Consider the following 24,990-nt stretch of genomic DNA (forward strand, 5'->3'; position numbering starts at 1 on the left):
CTAGCTGAAACTGACAACAGCTGACATCTTCACAGCTGACACCCAAACAGCCTACACCCACTGTACATACACACTGTCTTGCCACTTGAGATACATTAAATGACATCCATTGAGAGATTATGGTGCATATACTACCTCCAAGTGATTGGATGTATGATGGTCCCCATCATTGTCCCAGATCTTACATGGGCTAATGGCAGTCATCCTTTAAATTGGCCATCATTTCCCTACACAATACAAATGGGGTAGGGGGAGGGGGGAACCTGCCAACTGACCATAATTATCCAGTTGCATTCAGGGAAATATCAGTCACCACCTTGGTAAATGACCACAATCGCTCCCCCTTCCCAGTGTCAGTTGGGGTAATAGTAGTCACATCATCATTACCCATCATTGTCTCAAATGCTTCAGCTGTAATGGTAGGCAATGCATGTCAACCAATCTGGTCTAGGTTTAGCATCTTTGATTAGAAATCAAAGCATTCTTGGTCCCAGGTTCGAACCGCACCACTGCTTAAATTCTGAATAAAAATCTTCAGCAATGTTGGCTGAAGATTTCTGGCATAAGATGTTACCCTCATTCTGCCAATGGCCTTGTCAAAGAGGGTGGAGAATCAAGCAGAGGTTCAGGGCACTCTCTTGCTTTTGGTAGGAGAGGGGAGTTGGAAAATTGACTCTATAAGGCGAAAGAATCAGCAGTGATCAACAGCACAAAGATGTAGGAGGCAATGGAAACCACTGTGTTAAAGACACATAATGTGTATCCACAGGACCCGTGGCCTGTAATTGATCAAGTGTCATGATGATCTCGCCAATAGCAAATGAACTAGTCCCCACATTCGAATCTCCTGAAGCAGGCCGTCAAGGAGGATGTGACAATGAGAAACAGATTGAATAAGCAATGAAAGGATAACGTTCTATGAGTCGTGGCGTGGAATGTCAAGTTTGAACGTGGTAGAAGAGCCAGGAAATCTGAAAAGGAAAATCTAGGTATAGTGGAAGTCGGTGAAGCAAATGGAAAAGAGACGATGATTTCTGTGCAGACGAGTATAGAGTAATATCAACGGTAACAGAAAGTGTTATAATTGGAGCAGGATACGTTATGAATAGGAAGGTAGGGCAGAGAGTGAGTTACTGTGAACAGTTCTGTGATAGGGTTGTTCTCATCATAACCGATAGCAAACGAACACCAATAACAATAGTTCAGGTACATCTGCCGACGTCGCAAGCAGCACTTGAAGAGGTAGAGAAAGTTTATGAAGATATTGAATGAGAAATTCAATACAGCGAGATGAATATCTAAGAGTCTTGGGGGGATTGCAATAAGGCTGTAGGGGAAGGTGTAGAAGAAAGAGTTATGAGAGAATATGGGATTTTTAGTAGGAATGAGAAAAGAGAAAGAGTATCTGGCATCTGCAATAAATTTCAGATGGTAACAGAGAATACTCTGCTCAAGAATCACAAGAGGAGATGGTATACATGGAAAATGCTTGCAGATACGGCAAGATTTTAGTCGATGACATGATCAGGCAGAGATTTCGTAATCAGATACTGGATTTTAATGCGTACTGTGGAGCAGATATAGACTCAGATCACAATTCATTAGTTGTGAAGAGCACGCTGAATATAAGAAACTAGTCAGGAAAAGAAATGGGATACGAAAGTACTAGGAAATGAAGAGATACACTCGAAGTGCTCTGAGGGTATAGGTATTGCGATAATGAATAGCACAGTAGGCAGTTCAGTTGAAGAGGAATGGAAGTCTCCCAAAAAGGGCAATCACAGAAGTTGGAGAGAAAAACATAGGTACGAAGAAGGTAACTGCGAAGAAACAACAGGCAACAGAAGAAATACTTCAGCTGATCGATCAAAGAACAAAGTACAAAAATGTTCAGCGAAATTCAGGTATACAGAAATACAAGTCACTTAGGAATAAAGTGAACAGGAAGTGCATGGAAGTTAAAGCGAATTGGATGCATGCAATATGTGAAGAAATTGAAAACTATATAATTGTAGGAAGGACTGACTCAACATACAGAAAAACCAAAACAACTTTCGGTGAACTTAAAAGCAAGGCCAGTAACATTAAGAGCGCTATGAGAATTCCACTGTTAAGTGCAGAAGAGGGAGCGAATACGTGGAAAGAGTACATTGAAGTCTCTAGGAGGGGGAGGCCTTTCTGGTGAACTGACAGAAGAAGAAACAGGTGTCGACAAAAAAGATATAGTGGATACAGTATTAGAGTCAGAATTTAAAAGAATTTTGGAGAACTTAAGATCAAATTAAGCAGAAGAAATAGATAACATTCCATCAGAATTTCTAAAATCATTGGCGGAAGTGGCAACGAAATGGCTACTCACAAGATCGTGTAGAATGTATGAGAGCGACGACATACGATCAGTCTTTCAGAAAAACATCATCCTCACAATTCCGAAGATAGCAAGAGATGGTAAGTGCGAGAATTATCACACAATCAGCTCGTGCGTCCAAGTTGCTGACAAGAATGATATACAGAAGAATGGAAAACTGACAGTCTGTTAGATGACGACCAATTTGGCTTTAGGATAGGTAAAGGCACAGAGTAGGCAGTTTCGATGTTGCGTTTGATAATGAAAGCAAGGATGAGGGAAAATCAAGAGACGTTCAAAGGATTTGTCAACCTGAAAAAATCGTTCGGCAGTGTAAAATGGCGCAAAATAATCTAAATCCTGAGGAAAATAGGGGTAACCTTCAGGGAAAGATCAGTAATATACAATACGTACAAGAACCAAGAGGGAGCAGTAAGAATGGAAGATCAAGAACGAAGTGCATGGATTAAAAACGGTGCAAAACAGAGACATAGTTCTTCGCCGCTGCTGTTCAATCTTTATATACTGAAGAAGCAATCATCATCACAAATTAAAGGCTATGCCTTGTCGATTTAGCCTAGTCCCTCTCTCAATTGTCATCCTCTTCAATTCTTCATACGATTTTATCCCCATATCTTCTTTGATGTTTTTAAAGTACGTTGCTCTTGGCTTGCCACTTGGTTTTTTACCTAAAACATTTCCTTAAAATACATTCTTTAGGAACTGGTTGTGTCTGATTATGTGCCCTATAATTTTTTTTATTTTCTTCTTCCTGTATAATATAGCAGCGTTCTGTTCTCATTCACTTCTCTTAAGACCTGTTCTTTACTTTTTCTATCTTCTCAGCATTTTTTCGTCATTCTTCTCCATATCCACATTTCCATTGCTTCCAGTCTCTTTTTCTCTGCCGTTCCCAGGGTCCACGCTTCACATCCGTATGTTAAGACACTCCATACAAAAGTTTTGGCAAACTTTTTCCTACTTTCTAGGCTTATGTGATTGTCTGTTAGTAAATTCCTTTTATTTTGGAAAGCTTGCTTTGCCAAGGCTATTCTTCTCTTTATATCTGTGACACATTTATTGTCGTCAGTGATTGTGCTCCCCAAATAACAGAAGTTCTCAACGTGCTCTAGAACATCATCTTCTGGTTTAATATTAAGTTTACCATTTTCTTTTGTCTTCCCTACTACCATAGAATAAGCAATGACGGGAATAAAAGAAATGTTCGAGAGTGGTAAAAATGCAATATTAAAGGATGTCAATGTTAAGATTCACCGATGTCATTGCTATTCTCAATGAAAGGGAAAAAGAATTCCGTAATTCTTCTTCCCTTTCATTGAGAATAGCAATGACATCAGCTGACTGGAATGAACAGTTTAATGACTACAGAACTTGGACTGAGAGTAAATCGAAGAAAGTAATGAGAAGTTGCAGAAATGAGAAAAGAGAGAAGCTAACATCGTGTTTGGTGATAATGAAGTAGACGAGATAAGAAATTATGCCACCTATGCTGCAAAATAACCTGTGATGGATGGAGAAAGGAGGACATAAAAAGCAGAGTAGCCCTGGCAAAAAGGACATTCGTGGCCGAGAGAAGTCTACTATTATCAAACACAGGTCTTAATTGGGGAAGTAATTTCTGAGAATGTACGTTTGGAGCACAGCATTGTATGGAAATGAGACATGGGCTTTGGAAAATCGGGAACAAAAGAGAACAGAGGCATCTGAGACGTTGTGCAACAGAATGATGTTGAAAAGTAGGTGGACTGATAAGGTATGGAATGAGGAGCTTCTTTGCAGTGTCGGCGAGGAAAGGAATAAATGGAAAACACTGACTGGAAGAAGGATGAGTGTAATAGGACGTCGGATAAGACAGGGAATAACTTCCGTGGTACTAGAGGGAGCTGTAGAGGGCAAAAATTGTACAGGAAGATAGAGATTGGGATATATCCAGCAAATAATTGAGGACGTAGGTTGGAACTGCTATTCTGAGATACTCAGAAGATTGATGATTCAAAAAAGAAAAACATTCTGACTAGTTCTCACTAGTTAAATCTTGTTCTGATTAGTTCTAATTAATTCTAATTAGTTCTTACTTGTTGCAACAATTACCTTCATCAGGGTAATGGTAATCACCCTGTGAACTGACCATCATAGCCGCAGTTAGTTACAATTGCGTATAATAACGTTGATGTATGAGCGGCTAATTTGTTACAATTTTGCTGTAATCAGGTTTAGCAGGTTTCTACAGATTTTAGCCGGATTTTGACAAATTATCTGTCCACTGTTGGCCCAGTTTGTTGAAACATGGTGATGCATGCAGCAATTTGCTATAATTTTGCTCTAAAATGACGATATATGGAGTGAAGTACTACATAGTCTTCACTGTGCTATAGCAGAAGGTGACAAAGGTTTTGTATGAGAAGGTAAATATTTAATAGCCTAGCGTGGGAGTCACTACTATGTTTGGGTGCCTTTGGAAAGTAGTTGGAAAGCATAGGAAACTCGTTTTTTCCTACACAAATGTGTCCAACTTCTGATCATTGAAGCGTTATGTAATCCCTACTGTGGGACATCATGATTTACCGTTATCAGTAGAAGGTGACAACATTTTTTACTGCAAGAGAAAATGAATACCCCGGCAATGGGGTCACCATAATGTTTGGCTGACGTTGATATCCGCTTCAGCTAAACTAAAGAGAGTTTGTGAGAAATTTAGGTGAGACGATAACATTGTTCAGTTTGGCACAAAGATAAAACTGAGCTCATCGATGAGTAAACTTTATGCTGTAAATTAAATTTGCACATTGTTATACAACGAATTTTATGTGTTTTGAAAAATTTAATGAATGGTACTAAGATTAAAGTCAACTCATTGACTAACCTGTAAGTTATATCTGTAGTGCAACTACGTGGGTCATAATTACATTGATAAGGATTACAGATAAATTAGGTGCGGAAATATTTAATTTGATGGTTCATTGTGCGATGGAAAGTGTGGTACGGTTATCGAACTTAAGTCATCAAAAAGAGCTGCCTACCCTGTAAGTTTTATCAGTAATGTCAATATGCGAATTATTTCTATTTTTCTTTAATGTTACTGACCAATGCAACTACGACAGTAGTGCAACATGCATTTTGTCCTTGGAATCTTACATTTTTTTGAGAAATGATGTAATTTTATTTTGGTGCAAAGTTCTGATAATCTTTAATTGTTTGATAAATAATTTTATTTTGGTGCAAACGCTGTATTTTCAAGATATCGAACTTTCATCTCTCTGTGTGGAACCTTGTCCCTCTTTAGCAGCCGGCCGGGGTGCCCGAGCGGTTCTAGACGGTCTAAATCAGAGGCTGAGACGGTTCTGCGACCGTGTGGGCTGCAGATTCCTCGACTTGCGCCATAGGGTGGTGGGGTTTCGGGTTCCGCTGGATAGGTCAGGAGTCCACTACACGCAGGAAGCGGCTACACGGGTAGCAGGGGTTGTGTGGCGAGGACTGGGCGGTTTTTTAGGTTAGATGGCCTCGGGCAAGTACAGAAAGGGCAACTGCTTCAAAGGGTGTGGGGCAAAGTCAGGACATGCGGGGACCAAGCACCAATCGGTATTGTAATTGTAAACTGTCGAAGCTGCATTGGTAAAGTACCGGAAGTTCGAGCGCTGGCAGAAAGCACCGAAGCTGAAATCGTTATAGATACAGAAAGGTGGCTGAAGCCAGAGATAAATTCTGCCGAAATTTTTACAACGGTACAGACGGTGTTTAGAAAGGAAAGATTGCATGCAACCGGTGGTGGCGTGTTCGTCGCTGTTAGTAGTAGTTTATCCTGTAGTGAAGTAGAAGTGGATAGTTACTGTGAATTATTATGGGTGGAGGTTACACTCAACAACCGGGCTAGGTTAATAATTGGCTCCTTTTACCGACCTCCCGACTCAGCAGCATTAGTGGCAGAACAACTGAGAGAAAATTTGGAATACATTTCACATAAATTTTCTCAGCATGTTATAGTCTTAGGTGGAGATTTCAATTTACCAGATATAGACTGAGACACTCAGATGTTTAGGACGGGTGGAAGGGACAGAGCATCGAGTGACATTATACTGAGTGCACTATCCAAAAACTACCTCGAGCAATTAAACAGAGACCCGACTCGTGGAGATAACATCCTGGACCTACTGATAACAAACAGACCCGAACTTTTCGACTCTGTATGTGCAGAACAGGGAATCAGTGATCATAAGGCCGTTGAAGCATCCCTGAATATGGAAGTTAATAGGAATATAAAAAAAGGGAGGAAGGTTTATCTGTTTAGCATGAGTAATAGAAGGCAGATTTCAGACTACCTAACAGATCAAAAAGAAAATTTCTGTTCCGACACTGACAATGTTGAGTGTTTATGGAAAAAGTTCAAGGCAATCGTAAAATGCGCTTTAGACAGGTACGTGCCGAGTAAAACTGTGAGGGACGGGAAAAACCCACCGTGGTTCAACAACAAAGTTAGGAAACTACTGCGAAAGCAAAGAGAGCTTCACTGCAAGTTTAAACGCAGCCAAAACCTCTCAGACAAACAGAAGCTAAACGATGTCAAAGTTAGCGTAAGGAGGGCTATGCGTGAAGCGTTCAGTAAATTCTAAAGTAAAATTCTATGTACCGACAGCATATCCAGACACTCCGGCATGATGATGGCATTGAAACAGAGGATGACACGCGTAAAGCTGAAATACTAAACACCTTTTTCCAAAGCTGTTTCACAGAGGAAGACCGCACTGCAGTTCCTTCTCTAAATCCTCGCACAAACGAAAAAATGGCTGACATCGAAATAAGTGTCCAAGGAATAGAAATGCAACTGGAATCACTCAACAGAGGAAAGTCCACTGGGCCTGACGGGATACCAATTCGATTCTACACAGAGTACGCGAAATAACTTGCCCCCCTTCTAACAGCAGTGTACCGCAAGTCTCTAGAGGAACGGAAGGTTCCAAATAATTGGAAAAGAGCACAGGTAGTCCCAGTCTTCAAGAAGGGTCGTCGAGCAGATGCGTATAACTATAGACCTATATCTCTGACGTCGATCTCTTGTAGAATTTTAGAACATGTTTTTTGCTCGAGTATCATGTCGTTTTTGGAAACCCAGAATCTACTATGTAGGAATCAACATGGATTCCGGAAACAGCGATCGTGTGAGACCCAACTCGTTTTATTTGTTCATTGTTGTTGTTGTTGTGGTCTTCAGTCCTGAGACTGGTTTGATGCAGCTCTCCATGCTACTCTATCCTGTGCAAGCTTTCTCATCTCCCAGTACCTACTGCAACCTACATCCTTCTGAATCTGCTTAGTGTATTCATCTCTTGGTCTCCCTCTACGATTTTTACCCTCCACGCTGCCCTCCAATACTAAATTGGTGATCCCTTGATGCCTCAGAACATGTCCTACCAACCAATCCCTTCTTCTGGTCAAGTTGTGCCACAAACTTCTCTTCTCCCCAATCCTATTCAATACTTCCTCATTAGTTATGTGATCTACCCATCTAATCTTCAGCATTCTTCTGTAGCACCACATTTCGAAAGCTTCTATTCTCTTCTTGTCCAAACTATTTATCGTCCATGTTTCACTTCCATACATGGCTACACTCCATACGAATACTTTCAGAAATGGCTTCCTGACACTTAAATCAATACTGGATGTTAACAAATTTCTCTTCTTCAGAAACGCTTTCCTTGCCATTGCCAGCCTACATTTTATATCCTCTCTACTTCGACCATCATCAGTTATTTTGCTCCCCAAATAGCAAAACTCCTTTACTACTTTAAGTGCCTCATTTCCTAATCTAATTCCCTCAGCATCACCCGACTTAATGAGACTACATTCCATTATCCTTGTTTTGCTTTTGTTGATGTTCATCTTATATCTTCCTTTCAAGACACTGTCCATTCCATTCAACTGCTCTTCCAAGTCCTTTGCTGTCTCTGACAGAATTACAATGTCATCGGCGAACCTCAAAGTTTTTATTTCTTCTCCATGAATTTTAAAACCTACTCCGAATTTTTCTTTTGTTTCCTTTACTGCTTGCTCAATATACAGTTTGAACAACATCGGGGAGAGGCTACAACCCTGTCTTACTCCCTTCCCAACCACTGCTTCCCTTTCATGTCCCTCGACTCTTATAACTGCCATCTGGTTTCTGTACAAATTGTAAATAGCCTTTCGCTCCCTGTATTTTACCCCTGCCACCTTCAGAATTTGAAAGAGAGTATTCCAGTCAACATTGTCAAAAGCTTTCTCTAAGTCTACAAATGCTAGAAACGTAGGTTTGCCTTCCCTTAATCTTTCTTCTAAGATAAGTCGTAAGGTCAGTATTGCCTCACGTGTTCCAGTGTTTCTACGGAATCCAAACTGATCTTCCCCGAGGTTGGCTTCTACTAGTTTTTCCATTCGTCTGTAAAGAATTCGTGTTAGTATTTTGCAGCTGTGACTTATTAAGCTGATAGTTCGGTAATTTTCACATCTGTCAACACCTGCTTTCTTTGGGATTGGAATTATTATATTCTTCTTGAAGTCTGAGGGTATTTCGCCTGTTTCATACATCTTGCTCACCAGATGGTAGAGTTTTGTCAGGACTGGCTCTCCCACGGCCGTCAGTAGTTCCAGTGGAACATTGTCTACTCCGGGGGCCTTGTTTCGACTCAGGTCTTTCAGTGCTCTGTCAAACTCTTCACGCAGTATCAAATCTCCCATTTCATCTTCATCTACATCCTCTTCCATTTCCATAATATTGTCCTCAAGTACATTGCCCTTGTATAGACCCTCTATATACTCCTTCCACCTTTCTGCTTTCCCTTCTTTGCTTAGAACTGGGTTTCCATCTAAGCTCTTGATATTCATACAAGTCGTTCTCTTATCTCCAAAGGTCTCTTTAATTTTCCTGTAGGCGGTATCTATCTTACCCCTAGTGAGATAGGCCTCTACATCCTTACATTTGTCTCTAGCCATCCCTGCTTAGCCATTTTGCACTTCCTGTCGATCTCATTTTTGAGACGTTTGTATTCCTTTTTTCCTGTTTCACTTACTGCATTTTTATATTTTCTCCTTTCATCAATTAAATTCAATATTTCTTCTGTTACCCAAGGATTTCTACTAGCCCTCGTCTTTTTACCTACTTGATCCTCTGCTGCCTTCACTACTTCATCCCTCAAAGCTACCCATTCTTCTTCTACTGTATTTATTTCCCCCATTCCTGTCAATTGCTCCCTTATGCTCTCCCTGAATCTCTGTACAACCTCTGGTTCTTTTAGTTTATCCAGGTCCCATTTGTTCATGAGACACAGAAAATATTAGATACAGGCTCCCAGGTAGATGCTATTTTCCTTGAGTTCCGGAAGGCGTTCGATACAGTTCCGCACTGTCGCCTGATAAACAAAGTAAGAGCCTACGGAATATCAGACTAGCTGTGTGGCTGGATTGAAGAGATTTTAGCAAACAGGACACAGTATGTTGTTATCAATGGAGAGACGCCTACAGACGTTAAAGTAACCTCTGGCGTGCCACAGGGGCGTGTTATGGGACTATTGCTTTTCACAATATACGAGGGTTATTTCAAAAGTAAGGTCCGATCGGTCGCGAAATGGAAACGACTATGAAAATCCGATAAAGCTTTGCACAGATGTGTTGGGTAGTGTCTCTAGTATAACCCCAGTTAGCATCACGTCGCTCTTCTCATTTCTGAGCTCGCAGTGAGTGCGTAAAGATGTCTAGAAAATAGTGTCTGCCGCCAAGTACGAGGGCCTGGTGAGAAATTTCGCCTGAAGCTATGCAGCCAACATTACATAACTGTCGTGCTGTTTCGTCTTCACGACAATTCTCAGCCGCATTCTACAGGGGCAATGAAGTTGCTCCTGCATCGTTTTCAAATGGAAATGTGAGATTACCCACAATACAGTCCGCAATTGTCTCCCCCTGAGTTTCATCTCTGGTCACATGAACCGCTGTCTTTGAAGACAACATTTTGACACAGACAACGAGGTGTAGGCCAGCGTGGAGAATTGGCGGAAAGCACTGGCGGCTGCCTTCTATGATGAGGCTATTGAAAAGTTGGTACAACGCTATGACAAAAGTCTAAGTCAGAACGGCGACTACGTAGAGAAGTAGCTGAAAGGTGTAGCTAATTGTTACAAGTAAAACATTTCTGATGTTCACTGTGGTTTCAATTTGGCAATCAATCGGACCTTACTTTTGGAATAACCCTCGTATATAAATGACCTAGTAGATAGTGTCGGAAGTTCCATGCGGCTTTTCGCGGATGATACTGTGGTATACAGAGGAGTTGCAGCATTAGAAAATTGTAGCGAAATGCAGGAAGATCTGCAGCGGATAGGCACTTGGTGCAGGGAGTGGCAACTGACCCTTAACACAGACAAATGTAATGTATTGCGAATACATAGAAAGAAGGATCATTTATTGTATGATTATATATAGCGGAACAAACACTGGTAGCAGTTACTTCTGTAAAATATCTGGGAGTATGCGTGCGGAACGATTCGAAGTGGAAAGATCATATAAAATTAATTGTTGGTAAGGCGGGTACCACGTTGAGATTCATTCGGAGAGTCCTTAGAAAATGTAGTCCATCAACAAAGGAGGTGGCTTACAAAACACTCGTTCGACCTATACTTGAGTATTGCTCATCATTGTGGGATCCGTACCAGATCGAGTTGACGGAGGAGATAGAGAAGATCCAAAGAAGGGCGGCGCGTTTCGTCACAGGGTTATTTCGTAACCGGCATAGCGTTACGGAGATGTTTAGCAAACTCAAGTGGCAGACTCTGCAAGAGAGGCGCTCTGCATCGCGGTGTAGCTTGCTCGCCAGGTTTCTGGATGAGGTATCGAATATATTGCTTCCCCCTACTTACACCTCCCGAGGAGATCACGAATGTAAAATTAGAGAGATTAGAGCGCGCACGGAGGCTTCCAGATAGTCGTTCTTCCCGCGAACCATAAGCGGCTGGAACGTAAAGTGCCCTCCGCCACACACCGTTGGGTGGCTTGCGGAGTATAAATGTTGATGTAGATGTAGATGATCAGTCTGGAACCGCGTGACGGCTACGGTCGCAGGTTCGAATCCTGCCTCGGGCATGGATGTGTGTGATGTCCTTAGGTTAGTTAGGTTTAAGTAGTTCTAAGTTCTGGAGGACTGATGCCCTAAGCAGTTAAGTCTCATAGTGCTCAGAGCCATGTGTGAACCCTCTTTAGCTTATGGCCGTATTTACATTCATATTCCATGCATTATGATGTATTTGATTTGAAGGTTCACTCTGCTTTACACAAAGATAAAAATTAAATGTCAACTGGTTGTAACAATTAATACTTGGACATTGCATTGTTACACTTAATCTGAGTGTCTACAGTCACGTCTTAGGCATCAATTTTGACGCACCATTGGACGTGGGAATACTACTGACAACCACTAAAATGATATAAAAATGAAGTTTACATATCTCTGCAGAAATCTGACATGTTGAATTAACACTGTGACACTTGACAAGCACATTTGTTTTGTGGAAAAATTTAGATGTGAAAATATTTAAGTGATGTGATTGATTGATTCGTTTTAATGGCCGCTACTATTTCAAGAAATGTGGTGTAGCTTCTTGGATTGTGAATAATGTCATGTCGCAAATTTAAACAGGGGATCAGAGTCGGCAGAGCCTTACTACTATCTTCATTCCTCAATTTCCATATATGTCAGTTAAATGTTCGTAAACTGCGATAGGGAGAACTTTTTTCTTTCAGGAACCGTATTACACTATAAGCCTCACAATTGACGAAATCGTTAATTTTGTCACAAATTTTTAAATCACTCAAATGAACAGTCAACAGCAGTTCCTAATCGCTTTTAAAGTCATGGAAATATAAAGTGCTTCAAAAATAATATGGCTGATACTACCAACTGAGGAATTAAATTTGCCAGATTTTTTTTCTGTTATCACAGATACCATCATAGTGTGTACTCTGCAAGAAAAGTACCACAACTGCACCTAGAACATTCACCAGAATTACACAAAACATTATGTGGAGAAACTTTCCTCACGCAATTGTCATTGCGTGCAGAAAGTCTTCTTATTATGTATACAGGGAACTTGTTTTAAATTGAGGTAACTAAATATCACGAAAACGACGCATGGTACAAAAAAAATTGTTGTACGTGAAAAGATAATATTAGTAACGGCGACATATGACTGTGCCACAATTGGCCACCTCCTAACAACCCCCCATCGTGACCTGTATTTTCAGGTTCATTGCATTGCATGGAAACACGCCGAAATCAGTTACTCTGACGACGGGGTTTGAGAGCGGTCACCGAAATGAAGCATTCCAATGGTTTGACGGCTCACCAAAATCAACCCTGTAGAGAACAGAAAACTATGTTACCATATAAGTAGCTTATTTACCAGAAACGTCAATGTCTAGCCACATTGTCTTGTACCGTACAACCACAACTGCAACACTCAAATAACGTCTGAACATCAATATCAATCGTTAGAACACAGAGGTTTACATTTACATCATAAATGAAATGTAGAATCAAATGCGTGTATTCTTAATTGCAAAAACAGGCACACTTGACATCTGTTGATTACAGCACCATCTACTAGGAATGATAAACAATAGTTTGGTAAGTCGTGCGGATCTTTTGGCGTAGGATCCGAATATCCAATAAAAATAGGAAGGGGGTTTCCCATATGAAAATACAAAGTTGATCCCAACTACTCAGGACTGGTGGTTAAGAATTGGTCAGTTGCACCACAGACAATATCCCCTTAACTAACATTAATTTCTCACCTAGAAAAAGAGACTAAGAAGTAAACGGTATGAATATTAGCGATCTGCAGACCATACAGTTGTCGAGCTTAATTACTATTACTATATGGGACTTGTATGAAGCTCAGCTGTTGTAAAGAAGAGAATGTTCCAACGGCGACATTGGCTCTGGCGCTGGAACTCACAGTGTCCAGGCGCTCTGCTTCCTTGGCCGGCTGGTGGTTCTTCTCCACCGCCTCCGGGTGTTTCTTCTCCGCTGCCTGCGGATGCTTCTTCCCCACTGTGTTCACAATCGATGTCAGCGACAACAGTCCCATCAATAAGACCGCTTCGAACAATTGCCACCTCATATCCACAATCTGTCGGAAGGTCTTCCTGTGGCGTACTGCCGATCCTGAAAGGTTCGAAAAACAGGTTTAGGTCACAGAGAGCTAGTTCTGTAGTGTATTTTGTAGGTGTTTACTTGTTTTAACAAAATGACCTACATAGAACATTAGTTACAAGACCAAGGGAAGAAGAGAGATTAGAGTTTAATGCCCCGTCGACAATGAGACCATTGCAGATGCTCAGCAAGCTGTGATTGGAGAAGACTATCTATCGTACGCTTTCAAAGTAATCAGCCGAGCGTTGACCTCAAGCGAATTATCTGCATTTGAACTGTCGTCTTCCACAACGTGAGTCCAGTGTCCTATACTGCGCTACCGCCCTCGGTGGCAACAACACAGGATTCACTCAGCGTATTCACAGTCGCTGCTTCAAAGTAAACATTGTGACCTGTTTACATCGATAACGATGCAGTATGCAGAAATTCTTAAATAAGTCCTTCGCGTTCCCTATGCGCAGCATATCAAGTGTTTATTGCATATAGTCTTGGGTGCAAGGACGCCCATACTCAGGGACAAAGGGGCGCCGCATCTCAACTCGCAAGGAAAGGAAAAAAAAGTATATTGTAGTCATACGTTTATCTTTCAAGAAAATTATTTAAAAGTCAATGTTACGGAGGTTTTTAACAGAGTCGGAAGTGGAACTTTTTTTTTATGGCTACTTACAAGTCGCCATTTGTTTTCCAAAATATTAAAATACCCTGTACCCACAGGTTAAGCTCCCCCGACCCCCACCCCCGCTCCCGCCCCTGCCGCAGCCCCTACAATCAATCTATTGTATGGGCGCCCTTGCTTTTGTGTCTATGTTTCCACGAATTTTTATAGAACGGAAGGAAAGAGGAGGCTGGAACTCGGTAGGAGTGTGCATCGTAATCTCTAATGACACCAAGGGTTCAGCGTCTCTGCCCGATGGACAGACCAACATCTAGGTGATGTAATAACATAATACAACCCTATGATTTTATTTCTTAGCTGCTTGTTGCACCAGATAGTTTGAAACTGACTGCTGCGACGAACTAAAGCACACTTAAGTGGTAATAACATCTGTTTTTACTCTTCAATAACATGCTCACAGCTACGTAAACATTGTACTAAAGTAAAAGAATCATATCAGCAGGATACTGTGACATTAAATACATGTTGCATGGTCCATTTGTCCAAAAAAAAATTTTTCGCAAATTGTTCTGAAAGGAAGAATATGGGATTTCTTTATAAAATACTTTTCAGTTTATAGATTTAGATGTGATATCAGGTGGCATTATTGAGGCAGGTACTTGTGTTTGGTCTATATGTGACGTATTAGTCCGTAATCATTACGTAATAAAAAACGGCGATAGTGTATAAATGGTGATCAAGACGGATAATTATACTGGTATGTGTTTGGGATAACCAATAAACATGTTTCCTTATAGATAACAATTACTAACCAATCGTCGATTCCAAGGTAACAATATCACTATAGATTTTTGTTGGTGTAGCCATCTTCAGTTACTGAGATTTATATCTCTAAACAATTTTCCACATTATCATTCTGCTACAATTTTTGCTAATTTGCAAAAAAAAATGTTCAAGTGTGTGTGAAATCTTATGGGACTTAACTGCTAAGGTCATCAGTCCCTAAGCTTACACACTTCTTAACATAAATTATCCTAAGGACAAACACACACACCCATTCCCGAGGAGGGAGGACTCGAATCTCCGCCGGGACCAGCCGCACAGTCCATGATTGCAGCGCCTTAGACCCCTTGGCGCTAATTTGCATCTCCATTTGTCTGATAACTGTTCTAGCCAATGATCCAAACTGTCGAAGCAAGCACCAGTTACAGGTTGAGGTGCTTTTGCTACTCCCTTTTCTTCTTCGATGTCTTCTTCTTCTTCTTCTTCTTCTGATGTACTGGAAAGTACGATGGTTGACCTCTGTTTACTGTACCGTCATTTAATCTTTCCAAAAAATATGCAGCAATTTAGCATTCAAAATTAAGCAGTGGCTGATACGAAAGGATTGTCTATACAGTGCCGTTTGCCCAAGAGCTGTACATTGCTCATTGCATATTGATCAAATGAAACATTTTTCTGATAGAGAAGCGATGACCATTGCTATTTTTTTTATGGAGCTTCACCAGCATATCAGACAGATTAACGCCTCGTGTCTATGTATTGTACTGTTGTACTATTGTAAGCCAATCAATTTTCAGTTTAAAATCAAAAGTTCAAAATATCATCTTCCTAACAAGGATAACATCTAATCGATAATACATTTGTCGCTATATACTGTGAAGCCTATGTGGATTTACCTACACAAGCGTATTAGAAAAGAGTTTCTTGTCTTCTGGAGTTGTTTTCGGCTAGGGAGTCACATTCGCAAAATCTTTTACACAACCCAGTAAAAAGAAATCCATGGATTTGAGATCCAGGTATCTTAGTGTGCAAGCACAGAACACATTGTTGTCATGTCTAGTTCAACCGGTCAACAACTTGGAAGCAATTTACAAATGTGTGATCCTCTATACTCCAGAGTGGCGGAACTCAATCTTGCTGAAACATTTTCTGCATGGAATCTGAATCTCTGTCAAGCCGTGGATCAACCACTTCTCAAGCAAGTCCATGCAAATGTTTGTTAAAACACGTGGCCAGCCAGTAGTTTGTCCATGGCAAAAAAGTATATTTCTTCAAACTGCCGATGCCATCTGCGAATGCTGTTGGCATTTGGAGATGCTTCATTGTGTGGCTACAGGGAAGAAGGACTTTATTTCAGCATTTCTGTAAATCGCATCTTCACTACAGTGTGATAACAGAACGACGATTGTTATATTCTAATAGAACGCCTTCTGTGCGGACCCACCATATTCAAATATGACGCGAGCCTTTTCACTTATGCATCACCATGCATGCAGCGGCTTCCGATCCACTGCGCTTGTGCAACGATCGAAATTTTGAACTGTTTTATATATTCTCTGTAATGTTTGTTATGTATCGCTATTCATTGTGCGGCAACAAACGTGAGAGTAGAAGGTGGCTGGTGATATTGAGGGTATAAATTTCTGAAACGTTTAAATAAAATTTGTTAAACAGTATAATAACTGAAAGCGGATACACGAAAAGAAACAAACAAGGAAACAGCGCTCAGTTTATCGAATGACATTAGAGCTCTAATACAACAATATAGTACTCCATGATGTATTTGCTAGACTGTAAATAATCAAGTTTTCCATAAATGGTCACGCCGCGCGGAGTGGCCGCGCGGTTAGAGGCGCCATATCACGGTTCCAGCCCTCCCTCGGGCATGGGAATGTGTGTTGTCCTTAGCGTAAGTTTGTTTAAGTAGTGTGTAAGTCTAGGGGCTGATACCCCAGCAGTTTGGTCCCATAGGAATTCACACACATAAACGGACACGAATAAATATAACAAAATAACAAAACATTAACCTAAGATAATATCACAAAGTATTGACCCTTCGGAGAACAAAAACCTTACAACAGAGTGGCTCGAATTGATACACCGAAATACAAGGAACGTTCGATAAGTAATGCAACAACTTTGTTCTGAAAGAAGGTTAGATTTATTCATGATTCCAATACACTATATTAGTCCCCACTCTATTGGCTACAAAACCATATTTTTCAACACAATCTCCGTGCAATGCGACAGCCTTATGCCACCTTACTGGGAGTACCTATATGCCCGCATGGTACCACTCTACTGGTCGACGTCGGATCGAACATCTTGCTGCACCATTAAACTCCCCCTCACCCGCGTACTGCCTCCCGCTGAGTGCATCATTCATTGGACCAAATAGATGGAAAGCCGAAGGTGCGAGATCCGAACTGTAGGGTGGATGAAGAAGAACAGTGCAATGAAGTTTTGTTAGCTCCACTCGGGCCCAGAGAGTTGTGTGAGGCCTTGGAGAAGTTCTTTTGCGTTTTTGTGGCGACGAAACTGCAAGAGTCAGAGCTGTGTGCGGCCTGCAGGCACGCGGTATATCGGTTATGTTTGCGCGACCTTGCCATGATGATAGGCGCGTCGCACAAGGACTCACTATGCTTTGTTCACCGCCAGCTCTCTGTAGACATTCTGCAAGCGCCTGTGAATATCTGCGATGCTCTGGTTTTCTGCCTAAAGAAACTCACAGCAGTCTGCTTGGAACATACCTCGGTTACAGACGCCATTTTGAAGACAATGTATAGAGCCGCCACTTCTCGGAACTTCATGAAACTACAGAGGCTGAAGCGTGAATATTCCACTATGTCCCACAACAACTTCCGTATTTATTCCAACTGAAGCTGGACGAGAAAAAAAAAATGTTGCATCACTTATCGGACGCCACTCGTAACTACGCACTCATCAGTAGGAGAACGCAATGATACGCAATAAAAGATCTCATTCCAGTACCTAGTCATAAAATACATCCAACGAAGTACGACATTACAACCTAACACTAGACTGGCACCCAAGTAGACAGACAGAATCAACAGTACGACCAATCCAAGGTGGCTATAATTAAACTTCCGCAACTTGAGCCAGAACGAATGCTTTCACGACCGGATGATATAGCTTCTGGTAAACCTTTCGGGATGTGATGTCGTGGTCCAAGATACTCTTCTGTTCCTGACGTTTTGTCTAGGACTGCACTGGACATCCTCACAGGCGCTCCTCCGCTGAGTCTTGACCGGTCGGACGCCGGAGAGTGACATAAATATTGTAGGAAAGGGGGCGTGGTCAAAGTATCACGTCAGAGATAAAACTTAATTATTGATTGTCTTCTTGTCAAAGATAAAACCGTCTAGCGATTCTGCAGAGCTACTGCCCATATGTCGCTAAGTTTCATTGCCTCCTCTTTCCTATTAAAATTGTCCTGATGTTTATAAATTTCAATGGGTTCTCTACAAAGTCGTGGATAATAATTTGACGTTGTAGATAAAATTTCTGCTTCAGAAAACTCCACTTCCTGGTTTCCTGACTGAAGCGCATGCTCTGCTACAGCTGATTTCTCTATTTTTCTTAGTCGGTAAAGACTTTTGTGCTCTTTTAGCCGGGTGTTACGTTACTCTTGGTAGTTCCAATATAAGCTTCCAGAACGTACACGGAATTTTGTATACACCACCTGTCGAAAGAGGAGGGCGTTTATAGTTCACAGATCGCAGTCCTTGACTTATTTTCTTTATTGGTCTAAACATCGGTCTGATGTCCCATGATTCTGTAAAATCTTACCGGCGTGCCCTGCCAGACCCGTCTCCGAACCAGAAGTTCTGCCCACCGCTGCCAATGGCGGCTCAGGTAGGTGCGGCAATTCCGTTCCAATCGTCGTCAGACTCCCAACCGCGCTGACTCCATGCCGCTTCTCGCTTCGCCGTGGCGCTGAGCTCGCATAGTTCTCATACACGCACACCTCCTGGTGCGATTGCGACGCGTGTACAGAGTTGGTCCAACACCTGGGTGGGTTGGGAATTTAACTATGGCACCTACAGCTAATACACGGCACGGCATCTGTTTCTAAACGCTGTGTTTACACTGAGGTGACAAAAGTCATTGGATGCCTTCTAATATCGTTTTGGATCTCCTTTTTCCCGGCATAGTGCAGGAACTCGACGTGGCATGGACTCGACATATCGTTGGAAGTCCCCTGCAGAAATATTGAGCCATGCTATCACCATAGCCGCCCACAAATGCAAGAGTGTTGCCGGCGCACAAACTGTCCTCTCGTTAGGTCCGGTAAATGTTGGAAGGGATTCATGTCTTGTTGTCTGGGTGGCCAAATCATTCGCTCGAATTATCCAGAATGTTCTTCAAACAAGTCGCCAACCATTGTGCTTTTCCATCGTTGTTTGGGAACAGGAAGTTAATAATATGTTCAGTTGGACCAGAGGATCCAGCCCATTCCATGTAAACATAGCCCACACATTTATGGAGCCACCACCAACTCACACAGTGCTTCGTTGGCAACTTGGGTCCATGCTTCATGGGATCTGCGCCACACTCGAACCGTATCATCGGCTCGTACCACCTGAAATCGGGGCTCATCTGGCCAGGCTATGATTTTTCATCGTGTAGGGTCTAACCGATATGGTGACGAACCAAGGGGAGCCACTACAGGCGATATCATGGAGTAGGCAAAGGCGTAGGTCGTCTGCTGCCATAGTCCATTGACGCCAAATTTCGCCACACTGTCCTAACGGATACGTTCGTCGCCCGTCCCACATTTATTCTGCGTTTCTTTCACGCAATGTTGCCTGTCTGTTAGTACCGACATCTCTACGCAAACGCTGCTGCTCTCGACAATTAAGTGAAGGTTGTCGGCTACTGCGTGGTCCATGGTGAGAGGTAATGCCCGATACTTTGGTATTCTCGACACACTCTTGACACTGTGGATATCGGAATATTGAATTCCCTAACGATTTCCGAAATAGAATGTCCCATGTGTCTAGCTACAACTACCACTCTACGTTCCATCGTTTGGCCGTAAACTCGTCGGAAACATTTTCAGATGAATCACCTGAGTACAAATGACAGCTCCGCCAATGCACTACCCTTTTATACCCTCTGTAAGCGATACTACTGCCACCTGTATTTGTTCATGTCACTACCCTATGACTGAATTTAGCCACTCAGGCCGTTGCGCGCGCAAATTCAAGCGGCCCTCTTAGTTTGCTTCCGTAAGACCGATCAAGAGAGATAAACAAAAACTGGACACGGGGCGGTAGTGAGGATCGAACTCCAGCCAAAGGCTGAACGGTTTCGTGCTCTTATCATCTACGCTATGAGAACAACCGATACTAATTGCATGTGGCAGGCTGCTTGAATTTGAGCGCAACGACCTGATTAGCCAACTTCAATGCTAATTAACTCGGAAACGGAGCAACGTATCGAATTTTTTTCATAATAGTTATTTCTCAGCTCAACATGCCCTGCAAAACCCTTACAAGCTTTCCATGCTGTTTCTAACGACCCTGTATACACATCAGCTGTCAAACAAATGAAGCAAAGATTGACACAGAAACATCGTCATGTACGTCTACAATCCATGAAACATTACCCTATTTGTATGTCAGTCCTTGCGTCATATGTTTGACGGCTGATGTGTACATTTTACAGCTGCCATTCCCTTGCGTTGCTAAAAGACAACTGAGAAAGGGTCTTATTATCCTTGACACTGCTGTTTAGGCCTACTAAAAGTCATTGAACTATCAATTTTCCATTGGCAAGTCGGTTTTCGCCTTTGTTTGCAGAACGCAGTGAATGTAGACATAATTTGGCCCGGTTTATTTCCATTTTTCTGATGATCACATACTTAACATAATGTAATTAAAACTAGATTTGAAAGGAAATTAGAGGTACTGGCGGCTGTTTCCATTCTGCTTCACCCTCATAACTGTGGTCCTCAAGGACAGATCGAGCTGTACTCTCTTCTCTGTCCATTTTTCGCATTTTTCTATGTAAATCAGGTGATACTGAGGAAACTGAATTAGGAAATGTGACAGCAGAAGTAGTACACAAGTTTTAGCCCACCCGGTTAGCCGTGTGGTCTAACGCATGGAGCGCCTGGTCCCCAACATGAATCCACCTGGCGGACTCGTGTCGAGATCCGATGAGGCGGCCAGTCTGTGGATGGTTTTTAGGCGGTTTTCCATTTGCCTCAGCGAATGCTGGCTGGTTCCCCTTATTCCCCCTCAGCTACACTAATGGTCGGCGATTGCTGCACAAACAAGTTCTCCACGTACGCGTCCACCATCATTACTGTACCACACAACCATGTACAAAAGCAGATCTTCCATGCCTTATCTTTCCAGTCTCCTGCCACCTGTCAAAGTCTCACCATCTGGCCACAGAGGAGCATTGCCCTCATAACTAATCACCACCCAGGACCGTAGCAACTGAATTACATTCTCCACCAGGGTTTTGACTACCTCTCACTGTGCCCTGAAATGAGAAATGTCCTGCCCACTGTCCTTCCCATCCCTCCCACAGTGGTATTCCACCATCCACGAACCTACACAATATACTAGTCCATCCCTACACAACACCTGCTCCCAGCCCCTTACCTTAAGGCTCATATCCCTGTAATAGACCTAGATGCAAGACCCATCACATACACTCCTGGAAATTGAAATAAGAACACCGTGAATTCATTGTCCCAGGAAGGGGAAACTTTATTGACACATTCCTGGGGTCAGATACATCACATGATCACACTGACAGAACCACAGGCACATAGACAAAGGAACAGAGCATGGACAATGTCGGCACTAGTACAGTGTATATCCACCTTTCGCAGCAATGCAGGCTGCTATTCTCCCATGGAGACGATCGTAGAGATGCTGGATGTAGTCCTGTGGAACGGCTTGCCATGTCATTTCCACCTGGCGCCTCAGTTGGACCAGCGTTCGTGCTGGACGTGCAGACCGCGTGAGACGACGCTTCATCCAGTCCCAAACATGCTCAATGGGGGACAGATCCGGAGATCTTGCTGGCCAGGGTAGTTGACTTACACCTTCTAGAGCACGTTGGGTGGCACGGGATACATGCGGACGTGCATTGTCCTGTTGGAACAGCAAGTTCCCTTGCCGGTCTAGGAATGGTAGAACGATGGGTTCGAGGACGGTTTGGATGTACCGTGTACTATTCAGTGTGCCCTCGACGATCACCAGTGGTGTACGGCCAGTGTAGGAGATCGCTCCCCACAACATGATGCCAGGTGTTGGCCCTGTGTGCCTCGGTCGTATGCAGTCCTGATTGTGGCGCTCACCTGCACGGCGCCAAACACGCATACGACCATCATTGGCACCAAGGCAGAAGCGACTCTCATCGCTGAAGACGACACGTCTCCATTCGTCCCTCCATTCACGCCTGTCGCGACACCACTGGAGGCGGGCTGCACGATGTTGGGGCGTGAGCGGAAGACGGCCTAACGGTGTGCGGGACCGTAGCCCAGCTTCATGGAGATGGTTGCGAATGGTCCTCGCCGATACCCCAGGAGCAACAGTGTCCCTAATTTGCTGGGAAGTGGCGGTGCGGTCCCCTACGGCACTGCGTAGGATCCTACGGTCTTGGCGTGCATCCGTGCGTCGCTGCGGTCCGGTCCCAGGTCGACGGGCACGTGCACCTTCCGCCGACCACTGGCGACAACATCGATGTATTGTGGAGACCTCACGCCCCACGTGTTGAGCAATTCGGCGGTACGTCCACCCGGCCTCCCGCATGCCCACTATACGCCCTCGCTCAAAGTCCGTCAACTGCACATACGGTTCACGTCCACGCTGTCGCGGCATGCTACCAGTGTTAAAGACTGCGATGGAGCTCCGTATGCCACGGCAAACTGGCTGACACTGACGGCGGCGGTGTACAAATGCTGCGCAGCTAGCGCCATTCGACGGCCAACACAGCGGTTCCTGGTGTGTCCGCTGTGCCGTGCGTGTGATTATTGCTTGTACAGCCCTCTCGCAGTGTCCAGAGCAAGTATGGTGGGTCTGACACACCGGTGTCAATGTGTTCTTTTTTCCATTTCCAGGAGTGTACATCATCCCACCATCACCTAATTCAGTCTGGTAACAACCATCACCCATCCCATCAAAGGCAGGGCTACCTGTGAAACCAGTTATGTGATCTACACGCTAAGCTGCAACCACCGTGCTGCGTTGTATGTGTGCATGACAACCAACAAGCTGTCTGTCTGCATTAACAGCCACTGACAAACTGTGGCCATGAAACAAGTGGACCACCCTGTTGCTGAGCACACTGCCCAACATGACATCCTTCTTTTCAACGAGTGCTTTACAGCCTGTCCTGTATGGACCTACCCCCAATAACACCAGCTTTACTGGATTGTGCAGCTGGGAACTAACCCTGCAATATATCCTACATTTCCATAACGCTCCTGACCTCAACCTTCATTAGTCATTGACCTCATTCATATAACCCCTTCCCTGTTCCTATTCCAGCACTACACAGCCCTCGTTCCACCAACACACTCAAACTTTTCCCTTCTCTCCTTTTCTACTAACCCCCTCCCCCCTCACCACTTCTCCCCTGCCACCATCTAACCTCCCAGCAGCATCTAGCTGCCCTACCCTCTCTTCACCTCGCCCCCGCACGCTCCCCAGCACATTTCACTGTCCCACACCCCTACCCTACTAGTGCTCCTCCTCCCCACCCCAGCCTCCTCCCTACTCCCACCCAGTTGGCACTCCCATCATGCACTGCTGCTGCTGCTGCTCACAGTGTGGCTTCAGCTGCCAGAGACTGCAGCATGTGTGTGTGAGTTTCATTTGCTTTAGTGTCTATGTGTGTCTATTTTTGACAAAGCCCTTGTTGGCCAAAAGCTTATTTGTGATTTTTTGTTGTGTCTATCTGCGACTCAGCGTTTCCGCTATATGGTGAGTAGCAACTTTTCTTTTCATAATAATGGTGTAACATATCAGTCATTGATGTCCTTTCCAGCAGGTGATATACAAAAAGTATACAACTTGAATATCACTAGGGGGAGCCAACAAAAAGATACATCATCTTTTATGCTCCCGCTTCATTATACAGGGTGCTTCCATAAGAGCGAGCAAAAATGTAACAGGACATCGAGAATGCTCCACTGAACAATTTGAGGTAGGGAATCTGGAGTCGTAGAAGCCACCTTAAGGAGATATTGGAGTTAACTTGTTTACCACTTCACCTAGCATTACTGTTTTCCAGCTCATTAACAACCAAACTGTGTGGAAGTTTACATGTACTGTGCTGTTTATTTATTTGCACATACCGGGTGATCAAAAAGTCAGTATAAATTTGAAAACTGAATAAATCACGTAATAATGTAGATAGAGAGGTACAAATTGACACACATGCTTGGTATTACATGGGGTTTTATTAGAACCAAAAAAATACAAACCGTCAAAAAATGTCCGACAGATGGCGCTTTATCTGATCAGAATAGCAATAATTAGCATAAAACTTAAGACAAAGCAAAGATGATGTTCAAAAACGTCCAACAGATGGCGCTTCATCTGATCAGAATAGCAATAATCAGCATAACTAAGTAAGACAAAGCAAAGATGATGTTCTTTACAGGAAATGCTCAATATGTCCACCATCATTCCTCAACAATAGCTGTAGTCGAGAAATAATGTTGTGAACAGCACTGTAATGCATGTCCGGAGTAATGGTGAGGCATTGGCGTCGGATGTTGTCTTTCAGCATCCCTACAGATGTCGGTCGATCACGATAAACTTGCGACTTCAGGTAAGCCCAAAGCCAATAATCGCACGGATTGAGGTCTGGGGACCTGGGAGGCCAAGCATGACTAAAGTGGCTTTCAGAATGTACCCTCGGCTGTTCATGAGAGTATGGGGCTACGATATTATGTGCACACCTCACTTCAGAACGTATGTCCGCAACCATCTCAATGCTGTATTCCCTGGTTGCTGGATTGGAAGGGGAGGTCCTATTCCGTGGCCTGTGAGGTCACCTGAA

At 43.2% G+C, this 24,990-nt stretch overlaps 1 protein-coding gene across 1 annotated transcript in view; it reads right to left on the minus strand.

The window, feature by feature from the left end:
• The window catches only part of LOC124805682 (lipase 3-like), a 90,207-nt gene extending 76,734 nt beyond the window's left edge, over window positions 1-13,473 (minus strand). Inside the window, exon 1 of the mRNA XM_047266250.1 lies at window positions 13,342-13,473. Within this exon, the coding sequence (XP_047122206.1) occupies window positions 13,342-13,473 (132 nt within the window). The remainder of the gene's footprint in view (window positions 1-13,341) is intronic.
• Between the last annotated feature and the right edge of the window lie 11,517 nt (window positions 13,474-24,990).

Source organism: Schistocerca piceifrons, chromosome 7, assembly GCF_021461385.2.
Source record: "Schistocerca piceifrons isolate TAMUIC-IGC-003096 chromosome 7, iqSchPice1.1, whole genome shotgun sequence".
NCBI lineage: Eukaryota > Metazoa > Arthropoda > Insecta > Orthoptera > Acrididae > Schistocerca > Schistocerca piceifrons.